A 12,500-nucleotide genomic window follows, 5' to 3' on the forward strand; every position below is an offset into this window, starting at 1 on the left:
TAATACTGATTAGATTTTATGAAGCTGACTGAAACAGACACCTTTCCAGTATATAAAAAGACAGAGTGCATAACTTTAAAGCTTTTATAAAGGCACAGAAAAAGAGAAAAAGAAAATACACCCAAATGCAAGAACGAAATACATATTTATGATGAGAAGTGTGGTTTAAAAACAAAACAAAAAAACATTGCAGGAGTCAAGTAAAATACATTTAGCTACCAAAATTCATATTTACATCAGAACTCAATTCCACAAAGTAGTAGAATTTTCCAATTAAATAACGTTACTATTAAAAATAGTTTTGAAATCGTCACGTTTAAAACTCTGAGATTTGTGTGAAGGGAGTCCAAATAAGGTCATCGATATATTCTGTTAAAATCTTTCAAAAAAACCTTTTAACCTAAACAGCAACAAGACTCGAAGAGCTACAGTTCATACACCGGACACGTCTTCAGAACATGCATAACGTTAACTGTTTTTGGGAAAACAATGCTTAAGAGCACTGAAAGGTTCAACAGCATGTACGCTCGCAAAAGCGTAAAGAACACATGAGGAAATATTCAGGAGCTGGACACTCCTTTAGGAAGCTTGATCGTTTACAAAACGCCTGTCGGATTTTCGTGAATGTGAACAGAACAGCACCAAAAACATGGCTGAGTAATTCCAACTGAATCATGAGTCAAATCACAACATACAAACTGAAATGGAGTTGGAGATCAGAAATGATGTTCCAGTGAGACTTTCCAACAAGTACAATAAGAATTATATATACACATCTCACAGTCTGAAATTGGGGCATAGCTTTCCCAATTACACCCATTGAGCTAAAACAAGTAAAACCAGATATTTATACACATGATCTCCATTCAGAAATGAAAAGCGAACCATACGGGCATCATAAGCATTCACATTCAGCGGTGTGCTAGTTCAACTAGCAAAGATTTGTCTTTCACCAAACCACATTCATGGTGTAAAACAAAGCGTGAGGGCCGACATGCAGCAAGTGTGTTCAGATCTCAGCCTCTCTATTACTAAAGACCACCTGATTTCAGAGAGTAAACAGAGCAGAGGTCTTAACGTAAAAACAGAAATGGCACTTTTATCCATGTGCGAGCGTGTTTTTGCATCAGGTGTTGGGGCTACAGCATTCAGGGCTCTGTTCAGTGACTGTGTTTTGATTGTTCAGGCAAGAGAGAGACAGAAGAACTGGCACTAGGAACACAGGACAGCAGTATGAGCACAGGCCGGACGCGGCCTTCAGTAGTCTGACGTCTCGCGGCGCCGCGCCGGCTCTACCAGCTGTGCCGGAAGATGGGATGCTTCAGCAGCTCTCTGGAGGCCGGCCGGTCGGAGGGCTGGAGCTCCAGGCAGCGCAGGGTGACGTCCCGCAGGCCTGGAGACAGCTGGGGCGGGACGGTGGGCGCTGTGGTAGCGCTGGCGATCTGGGAGAGGAGACGGGGATGAGAGAGATGGGTTAGTCTGTACACGTCTAAACACAGGCCGGAGTTCAAATATACACACATGTTAGGGCTGGAGAAAAACGCCTCATCTTCTGTTTTTAATTAGAGGTTGATAGTGGGTTTTGCTGATATGATAATAATGTGTTTAAAGAAAGGCATTAAACTGATTTTTGTGCTGACGTCTGAAAAATCTACATACTGACGGTCGGCACAGAGAGACACTGAATTAAATTCCAGATGTCTTCAAAATACCAATAATAACTAGAAAAAAAGATTTCATGCATAATAAGTTTTACTTATAAATAAGCTCAAAATACACCGGGACTCTTATTTTGAAATGACGTTTGAAAAGATGAGGGAGATAGGATATGCAATCTTCCAGCATCTATAACATATGTGTTCACATGTTATTCATCAGTGTTATTGTTGTAAGTACATAAGGCAGTATGATGATTCCTGCTTTTCAATTCCTAAATTTAAGAGCTCTTAAAATAATATAGACGTTATACTATTTAAGACTTTTTATGGCCTTAGAGTAAGGCTAAGCGATACTGAAGAAAAATGTGACAGCATGCTAAATAATGCGATATTCAATACATTATATATTTTTTCTAAAATCATGGTCAATTGTATTAAAATATACTTAAAAAAATATATAACCAACATATGTTGGCTGTGTTATGTATTTTATTATAATTATAATTATTTTTTTCATAATTATTTTAGTTAGTTTTTCAATAACTGTTGTTAGTTTTATTTTATATTTTATTTCAGTTTACTAAAAATGTCATTTTTGTATTAGTTTTAGGTTTCACTTACAAAAATAACCTTGATCATAAACCATTGCAATATACATATCGTGACCTGCACATCAAAAACACAATAATCATATCATTACATTACCCTACACCACAAAACAAAACAAAATCATAAATTTCAAAAAATAAAAATTTATATAACCAAACCTTCTGAAAGCTGAAAAAATAAGCCTTCCATTGATGACAATATTTGTCTGAGATACAACTATTTGAAAATCTGGAATCTGAGGGTGCAAAAAATCTAAATATTGAGAAAATCACTTTTGAAGTTGTACAAATGAAGTTCTTATCAGTGCATATTACTAATCAAAAATGAAGTTTTGATATATTAACGGTAGGAAATTTACAAAATATCTTTATGAAACATGATCTTTACTTTTGACCCATACAATGTATTTTTGGCTATTGCTATAAATATAACCCAGGGTCACATATATTGTGCAGCCCTACCTTAGAGTTCATTGACTGAATTTAAGACTTAAGAAACTGCGGAGACCTGATTCTATGAGGTGAATTACATAGTTTTCCGATCATAAAACATGCACATACACAGTTCTATCCTAACCTTGAAAATGAGTGCCAGATGGTTGGAGTGTTTCTCGGCGTTCCAGGGCGGCTTCGCACACGACATCTCTATAATAGCACAGCCCACACTCCACACATCACAGCTGCGGCCGTACTGCTGCCCTCGCAGCACCTGCACTCACACAAATGACACAGAGCATCATCACTATCTTGAGACATCTGTACAAACACAGAGACCATGATATATAGCTGCAAGAAAAACAATTAAGAACATTAAATAAATTCTAACGCAAATGACATGAAGCAGCAGGTGGATTTTTATAAGAATAGGTGTTAAGTATAAGTGTAACGGTTCAAATTACTCATGGTTCGGTTTGTACGGCGGTTTTAGAGTCACAGATTCGGTTTGTGCTATTTTAGGGAAAAAGGACTATAAAGAAAATAAGAACAAATAATCTAACTACAAGCAACAGCACAAACAAATAATAAAATAAACAGTGCTTTTCACTTTTTTTTTTAGGTAGGTCTAACATTAATTTTTAGGTACAGAAATTGAATAAAGTAATCAAATGTAAAATAATATTGCATATTTGACTATAAATTTAAGTGGAATCCTTATTAAAGTGATTTCTTTGTCTTTTGCTGTTTGAATTAAATTACACCTGTCACTTTTAGACAATGCACGGATCCAGTACACTGATACTGTACATTCTACTATGATACACACCAAGACAGGCATGATGACATCATTTTTGTGTGAATTTGTCCATTCATGCACAAGTCTTGAAAGAGCACTCAATATTTGCACGCTGATGATAGTATATGATATAAAGATGCCTCCCATGCGTGTGAACCGTAGGTGGAGAATGGTATGGTTCGATTTTTTTACCGAGAACTTAGTTACATCCTAGTTACCTCCCTCGTATTTAGGCAGGACAATGGTTTGCGGGCCACATTTTGAGCGCACTGGCTATATACAATATACACAGTATTCTGTAACTGCTTTAACCCTTGTGCGTCAATTAAAAAAAGTTACACATAGGTCTGTAGTGGACAAAAATGTCCATGTCAAAAAACTGTCATAAACATTTGAAACTTGGGAGCACAGAGTCAAGTTTAAAAAAAACTTTAAAAAGTGAAACCAAAAGAAAAGTTATAGAGGTTTAAGTTTATAAAAATAATTTATAAACAATATTTTATATAAAATATATATTTTATGAAACTCAATGACTGCTAGAAAATCAAAAAATAGAAAAAAAGATCTGCACACTGTTATGATCCCTTTATTCAAAAAGTTAAAAATAGCAACGTTTAGGTCAAAGACCTTCGTCAGGCAAACACAGGTGTGTTTTGAATAAAGGGAGCATAACAGTGTGCAGACTTTTTTTCTATTTTTTGATTTACCCTTTGATCTTGCACCTGGTCAAGACTTTTTTTGGATGTGCGTATTTAGATTTTTTCATCATGCTAGAAAATCAAAGCCATAAATCTAAAAGTTGTGCTCCAAATTTGAGGTTGATATCTCAAAAAATGAGCTTTCAGTAAGATTTTGTTTGGGCGCAGTACCAAATTTTCCCCATTGGACGCCAGCAAAACTCCACTGGTGCACCCAGTGGTTGGATTTGTGATTTGCAGTGATTTGTGATTAGAGTTTTTCTCTCTCAAATTTTACAACACACACACTAGGGCTGCACGATTAATCGCATGCATTTGTCATGCGTGTCTCATCAGTAAAGCTGGTTCCGTGATTAGCGGTAAATATCCGTCACCTGTTTTCAAATGCACCGGGAGTTCATACACAGAGCCATATTTCACTGACAAGCTACGCAATATCGTGTTCATAATCGAATGCGCTTAATCTAAATTATGAAACAGAATATTTGCGTAGCTTGTCAGTGAACTACGGCTCTGTGTATTAACTGCCGCTCCCGTTTGAAAACAGGTGACAGACATTTACCGCTAATCACGGAACCGGCTTTACCATATACATACATATATATATACACATATAAATGAAATAAAGCCATAACACACACAATTTTTTTTTATGCATTTTTTTTTTTTTATGCAAAGACATTATTTATCTAATTGGCTCTATAATATGCAGAAGCAGAAAACAGGAATAAATCCATTATATGCCAAACATGAAAAAACTGAAAAAACTTGCAACATCTAAAAAAAAAAAAAAAAAAAAAAAATAATAATAATAATTTTAAAGCAGAATGAAAGCCTATTAACAAAAATTTCATAATTTTACAGTTAAATGGCACTGCGATTAAAAATAGCAGTTTTAATGGGTTTCAATGGGGACATTTTTGTCCTTAAGGTCCTGAAAGGAAAAATTGTGTGTACCTAGTGCAAAACAGATTTATTAAAGGAAATGGAAGTAAAATAGTAAAATTCCAATAAAAATACACGCCTGTGCCAAAATTTATGCAGTTGCCAATAACACAGGAAAAATTATTATAAAAAAAATAAAAAAAATAAAATAACTGAAAAGGACAAAAATGCCCAAAAGGTCGCACAAGGGTTAACCAGCTAAAGAACTGACTTACTGACAGTACATTTAAATTAAGAGACCCAAACAAAACAAATAACAGAAGACATCAGCCGGCAATTCAAATGATGAACCGAGCCAATTCAAATGTTTTATTTCTCCACACCAGGTATTCAGAAGTCATAACTCTCTCTATGCTCTGGACATTTAAATGTCAATGTCCTTCCACAAAACCCTGGTCAAGTCTGGTGTTTAGGGTTACGTGGCCAGTCGGGAAAACAGGACAAAGTGGATTTAGATCTCTGAGTAACATGAAAAGAAAGTAAACGGCAGTTCTTTTAAGGCAGCCACAATTGGCCGACCCCTTAATTCCTTGTTGTTATTGTGTGCCCCAACTCTGTTTAATTAGGAAGCAGTTCAGCTGGCCCTGCCTCCCCGGCAGCGCATTCATTACTGAACCTCTTCAGAATGAACAAGCTTTCTTTTGTCTGGGAAGGTCTCTCTTTCTCTCAGTCTCTCATTTTCCAACCAAGCCACCAGAGCTTTGAGCACGGTCTGAGCAGGCTAACTTCTTTTAAGTAGTTTAAATAGATTCAAGCAACGTGAGTTTAACACCAGATGGATCTATAATTTGGCTGTAATAGCTGCATATTGACAGAATCTTTGCCAAAGCAACATACTGTGTCCCATTTGAATGCAAGTTGTGAAACTTAGCTTTAATATTATGTGTGTGACTTTCTACAACACTAAACCACACATGCAACGTTTAAACCCTTGACTGTAGTGAAGAGGCTCAAATGTTTACCTCAGGAGCCATGAAGGCAATGGTTCCCAGGAGCTGACCCTGAAACTCCCCCGCACCGGTGCCTTTCGAAGCCAGCCGTGCCGCTGCCCCAAAATCAGCTATCCGCAACCTCTGGCCCGTGCTGTCTATTAGTAGATTGGCACCTGCACAGGTTATAAGATGACTGTGAATATGGGAACATGCACCTAGTGACATACTGCCAATGTAGAGAGCTGCCAGTAGAAAGACAGCAGCAGTGTTTCCCTTAGCTGTGCTCCAGAAGCTTACCTTTGATGTCACGGTGGATGATCTGGTTCTCGTGGAGGTAGGAGAGACCTCGCAGGAGCTGTTCGGTGTAGTTGATGATCACACCCTCCTTAAAGGCACCATACTTATTTAAGAGATGAGACACAGAGCCACCTAAGAAAACAGGAGCCCAAGTATGACTTTTATGGACCAGGACAAAATCGGGGAAAACAGTGACTGAAAAGTGTTGCTTGCAAAGAGGAAATTAGCCAAAAAGAGCTCTTGGTAAAGTATTAATACGCTGTGAGATCCCAACATAACTACTGCTTTTAAGGTGCGATCACGTTTGCCATTGTTCTGTCATTTTAGCAGGCGAAATCCAGCCAACTGGGAATTTGTGCGAGGACAGATTTAGCAAAAGTTAGTCATGCAAATGCACCACCATGACCAAAAGAAAGCTGCTTGGTTTAAAAGTGGCATGTTTTGCGGACAACCAACCTGCCATCCACTCCACAAACAGGTTGTAGTTGTTCTTCTCACAGGTTGCCCCGAGCATCCGGATGATGTTGGGGTGGTTGAGGAGACCCATCATGCGGATCTCCTCTCGTAGTGCCTCCACCACCTCTTCCTGCTCTGAGGAGGTGTTCCTCACATACGTCACCTGAAGAATAAAACAAATCACAATCAAGCATTATGTCTGCATATAGTATGTTCATTCAATACTGCCAAAAACAAATCCCATTCTGCCCCCTTTGTGCCTATATTTAGTGCCTGTGCATATACCTTGTGTCACTGTCGTTATAAGGGACCAGACAACATCGTCTCAAAGCAGTTTTGGATCATTTTTGTGTATTTGCATTTAGAACTAGCACACAAAGATCCTCATTAAACATGTTAGGAAAGTGCAAAGACTAGTCTGAGAAAATGCTAGACATTGAAATCTGCTAAGGTAGGATTGATCAGTAACGGTGAGGATGCAATAGATCACAAATCCATGGTGAAACTCTCACATGAAGTGCTGTGTGGTGTGTGTCAGATATTCTCACCTGTTTGACAGCCATCAGAGTGCCAGTGCCCACATCCTGAGCCTGGTAACATGACGAGAAGGCACCCAGGCCAATCTGCTGACCTTTGAGCCATTCCTTGCCCTCCCTGTATGGCTGCTTTGCTTTGGTATGACCAGGCAGAGTCTCTGGCGTCTGACCATTAAAAGCAAAATGGGAAAAAAAAATGAAGCCAAATACACTGTTTGATCTTAAAATGATACACAAGCAGTGCTTGCATAAGACTTTACAACTTGCATTAAAACTGAATGATTTGTCCAACGTTTAAAACCTAAATACAGTGGCATCAAACCTCTACCTTTAAGAGCTACGACAGCTTGTTACCCTAAAAGGGACATGTTTGTACCTTATTTACCAGTAAAGGGTTCACAGGTCCTTTTTACAGGAAGAGAAGATACAATGTTGTCCTTTTAAGGGCACTGACCCAGTGACAAGTTGTTTTATACACTTAAAGGGTGAGTTTTTGCACCTTTTTTCCAACAGTGTATAAATGATTCAGCCTCATTTTTGGGCAAAGTGTACTATATAAGTCATGCACTTACATCCACCTGAATAATGATCACGTCCTCTTCTTTCTCCACCTGTAACTGCGGGATGACAGGCAGGGCGTCTTGCGACTCGGACATGGCCATTACCACAGAGAGCGCCTCCTCTTCCTCAGCTTCCATCTTCTCCTTGCACTTCTGGTTCTGGGTCACGTCTTCGCTGTACGCGTCGTTGTTTGTGTTGGCCTGCTCTGGTGACAGCACCGCCACTTCGGACTGGAAGGTGACCGTGCTGTCCGCCGCGGGGATGGAGGTTTCCAACAGGTCCTCCATGCTGGAGCTGAGATCGGCCGAGGCGTCCAGACCGGGAAGCTTCTCCTCCACTGGAGTGAAGACCGAGTCCTCGCTGGGGATGAGAGCGGATCCGCCGGACCTGACCTCCTGAAGGTCCAGTTTCATGTTGCTCTTCGACCCTGGGTTTAAAGCTTTAGCTCCGTCAGATGGGGCAGCGGGAGAGGGGCGAGTGGGTCTGGGCCGGTGGATCTGACTCGAGGGCAGTGGCAGAGCTTGGGTAAACACAGGAGAAGGCAGCTTCTCCAGCTCCTTACTGCCACAGACGCCTCCATTTAATCCCTTCTTGTGCTGAGTACTCAGTGAGGACTGGGTGAGCTTGTTGGGCATAAAACTCTGTGGCAGGGCTTTGGGGTTTTCTGGAGGGAAGGCTGAGGCGTTGGCCATGGACAGAGAAGGAAGGCTTGGGGGTTGACCAGATGACGGGGAGTTCAAACACTGACTCACGGGTCTGTTTCGGGGTTGAACGGGGGGCTTTGGAAACTCAGCAGGGCTTGTGACGACGTTTGAGAGTCTCTCGGTTATATCGTCCACAGGAGCAGAACTGGCTTGACCTGAAAGCGCCACCTTGGCGGTGGGCTGCTGTAGATCAGGGGTGGGAGAGCTTCTTTCGGTGGCACACGGGGAGTTATGGGGGGCTGCGGGTCCGAGGAAAGCGCTGGAGTGTGAACTGTGCACTGTCTGTAGGTCGTCTAGTCCCAGGTGGATGGCGTCCAGGATGTCCATCTCCTCTGCGATGGCCAGGAGACGCCGGCGCATGCGGGCGTAGTGAGTGGAGCTGGTGATGTTGAGCATGTCCAGGAGCTTAACGAAGACATGAGGCACACGCGCTACCATACGAGCGGCGCTCAGGAAGACCCGGCGAGAGAGTTTACCCACCATGGAGTGAGAGTTATCGATGGACTGCAGCGCGAAACTCAGAAGAGGCAGCAGCTTCTGGTACCTTCAAAGTAAATATAATAAAACAATACAGTAAAGCACTTTGTACAAAGACGGTGCAAACTGGCTTCCCTTTACATTTTTAATTCGTTTTAATGATCAAAAACTGAATATTGTGTTGTGTCCTGTGTTTTGCTTGCAACCCTGTTAAGACATGATGATTATTACTGCCAAATACTACATAAAAAGCGAACAGATACCAGTCTAGCGATCAATCTTATTGAGTGATGGGCATCACTAGAGATTTCCCAATTAGTTTTGATCATGATTCTTAAACTCCCGATTCAGTTTGACTGACCGTGGGCTGAATGTCTGTTGCATAAGACACACAAAATGGGAAACACGACTGGAAAGTCGTCATCTGAATGGTTGAATTCTACAGGATTTAAAAAAGACATTCAGTGGGGCTTTCTTTGACGAGAAACAAAGCTGTCATGATGCCAAACCGCCTCATGGAACAAGAAAGCTGTAATGTTTACAACTGTGACAATTATCTCAAGGATCGGTGCCGATCAAGCATTTTGTTAACTGATCGGTATCGGCTCTCTTAAACCCGATCCCTATTTTACGTCAGCTGTCATGCAGTAGGCTGCATTTTGCACCTTCCAGTAGATTTGCCAACCACAATTAGTAAAAAACACGAACAAGTGTGTGTTCAGCCACCATAAAAACCAAAAGAAGAAATGCATTTGAGCTTCAATGTTCAGTGTATATAATACAACTTTTGAAACCATCACTCATTTATTTACTGCTTACTTTTATCTGCTGTCAGACTATCTGAGACGTCGTTGTTATTACACGTTACTATGAGCTGCATCTTGCTTCAGATTTGACTGACAGAGTGCCATTCTGACACTGCGAGCTTAATGTTTTCTAACCATATCTCCACTTATTTCCCTTCATGTTGCAATTCTTCTTCTTATTAATATACAAGTTTATATCATTGGTTCTATATTCCACAAATCTCTTAATATAGTATGTGCAAATACATACATAGAGAGCAAGCTATATATATATAATCCAACCTATATGGACTGTTTTTAATATATATAGCTTTTACTCTCTGCATAAACATTGGATAGATTTGAATATCTTTAATGTAATTTAATTGTGCATCAAACACTAGGAATACACAAGTATCTGATCGGGACTCTGTATCGGCAGATACTCAATATTTAATGGCTCGGACATCCCTAGTGACAATGATTGCTTATTAGGATCAACTACAAATGCTGGACTTTCAGAAGTATGTGAAGTTCACGGCATAGACTCTTGATGACTGAAGACGACGTTCTTGAATGAATGATTTATCAGTAGGCTGATAATCTCGTCAGTAAAGCATATTCCACTAAATACAATGAGTCCAACATAAACACAGATAAACTACGAGTACACGAAAAACTTGTAAAATGACAACGGATCTGTGTAGATGCTGATAATGAACGTGGATTTGTGCAGCTTGTCAGTTAACAACGGCTCTGTGTAGTAACAGCTGCTCTGTGCAATCACACACCTGATGGAATTTACCAGAATCGGCTTTACTGACGAGATGCGCATTAATTATCAGCCGATATTTATCGTGCACCCCTATTTATCGGTTGCATTATTGTAGCAACCTCAACCTTACATTTCCACATCCCTAAACAAGACGCTGAACAACATTTACAGTGATTTGTTGCTTTACATGTTGGCCAATGAAAGCTGCTGAGTCCAGAAATCATGCCATCAGTCAGTCAGGCCATGCAAGACTAGAGATAAATCTACAATCCTGCATTTTTTTTTCTTTTTTTTTTACAACTGCACAAATTTGATTTCCTTTTTATGCTCACATACATTTTATCAGTTGAAAATATATCAGTGTCCCATAAAAATGGTTAACAGGGTTGCAAAAATGACACGTCTTTAAAATGGTTCATATAAAATAAAGAATAGAAGCACAGTAAGATTAGGATGCATTTCTGTACCTCTCCACAACGTTTTGGGCCTGGTCACAGTCTCCTCCAGACACGATATGAGGGTAGAATTCAGCAGGAAACTCCAGTAAGAGCCTGTCGATCAGACACAGCCGCCCCAGCAGTGCTTGCCAGTTACTGGCCTCCGTTTTAGAGCCCAAGATACAGTTCAGGACATAGTCAACTCCACCAATACCAATAGAGCCTGATGGACAATCAGAGATGAAAACGTCTTTATCGAAAAGCAAACAAATAGGTGCATCCCAATTTGCGTACTTGTGCACTATTCTATGCCACCTTGTAATATATTGTGATTGGTGTGTTCATACTGAAAACACCAAAAAGAGAAAGTGTGGAGCGTGGGTCACATTATACAGTACACTCAACTGTCACAGCTATATTTTGTACCTGCTTTGAGGATTTCTCTTCCCACAGCGAGCTCCCCCATTTGACATCTCCACAACACCAGAAAAGTACAGACGAACAGCTCAACTATGAGAATAAGAACAAAAAAAAATAACAAAAACACTAAACACAAAAAAACAATCTCAACAATGTTTTCTGAATATTCCAAAAAAACAAAAAAAAATCATCCATCAAGTACTGACTGGACAATGAAAAGCAGAACTGAAAAATATTAGGTTGTAGTGATGCCCACTGAAAAATGTTTTTGAGCAAACAACAATGAAAGATTATAAAGACAACCATTTTTTACTTTAAAATAACACACACCTTTATATAATTTACAATAAGGCCAGGAAGGTGCAGTGGAGCAAATAGTGTCCATTTAGATTTCAAACTGATAACTTAAATAAAATCCTAATATTAACACTTCAACAAACACCAGCCTGTATTATTTATCTGTCTGTTACAGCGCCTGACCACTAGGTGGCGACAGCCCGTTAACTTCAGAGCCTAGATATGATTTGATGCATATCAGCACTTCTGACTGTGTTCAGATGGGTTCTGATGAATTGGTTTCTCAAGCCACAGTCAGAGCTGTTCTTAAGCGAGTACCTGTTAGCATCTGCACACTTGAGCAGGATGGTGTCCACCACAGGCCGCAGCAGCTGCTGTAATCGCGTCCGCTCTGACGCCGAGTGACAGGGAGTGTAGACCAGCATCGCTCGCAGGGTTTTCTGAAACAAACAAACTCTTAATACAGATCCACACAAGCACAAACATACCAAAATCAGGACTGTGGCTCGTGTTGTGGATTCTCATGTCTACAATAAGTTCAGCTGGTGTAGCCTCATGACCCGAAGAGGGCTGCACGATTAGCTGAAATAAATTAGCTGTTGTCAACAAAAGAGAAGCTTTAATGTGTGTGTGAGAGAGAGAGAGAGAGTGTGTGAGTGTGACAGTGAGAGTGTGTGAGT

The 12,500-nt window shown here is 40.2% G+C and overlaps 1 protein-coding gene across 1 annotated transcript in view; it reads right to left on the bottom strand.

Annotated features, from left to right (window-relative positions):
* Positions 1–68: 68 nt before the first annotated feature.
* LOC109097258 (mitogen-activated protein kinase kinase kinase 1-like) overlaps positions 69–12,500 on the bottom strand; it is a 56,671-nt gene continuing 44,239 nt past the window's right edge. The window contains exons 11-20 of the mRNA XM_042764573.1: positions 12,113–12,260; positions 11,530–11,613; positions 11,134–11,326; positions 7,937–9,173; positions 7,377–7,529; positions 6,829–6,991; positions 6,373–6,504; positions 6,106–6,248; positions 2,844–2,975; positions 69–1,442 (exon numbers count right to left, since the gene is read on the bottom strand). Of these exons, the coding sequence (XP_042620507.1) occupies positions 1,293–1,442; positions 2,844–2,975; positions 6,106–6,248; positions 6,373–6,504; positions 6,829–6,991; positions 7,377–7,529; positions 7,937–9,173; positions 11,134–11,326; positions 11,530–11,613; positions 12,113–12,260 (2,535 nt within the window). The 3' untranslated portion in view covers positions 69–1,292. The remainder of the gene's footprint in view (positions 1,443–2,843; positions 2,976–6,105; positions 6,249–6,372; positions 6,505–6,828; positions 6,992–7,376; positions 7,530–7,936; positions 9,174–11,133; positions 11,327–11,529; positions 11,614–12,112; positions 12,261–12,500) is intronic.

The sequence above is a fragment of the Cyprinus carpio genome, chromosome A10 (assembly GCF_018340385.1).
Source record: "Cyprinus carpio isolate SPL01 chromosome A10, ASM1834038v1, whole genome shotgun sequence".
NCBI lineage: Eukaryota > Metazoa > Chordata > Actinopteri > Cypriniformes > Cyprinidae > Cyprinus > Cyprinus carpio.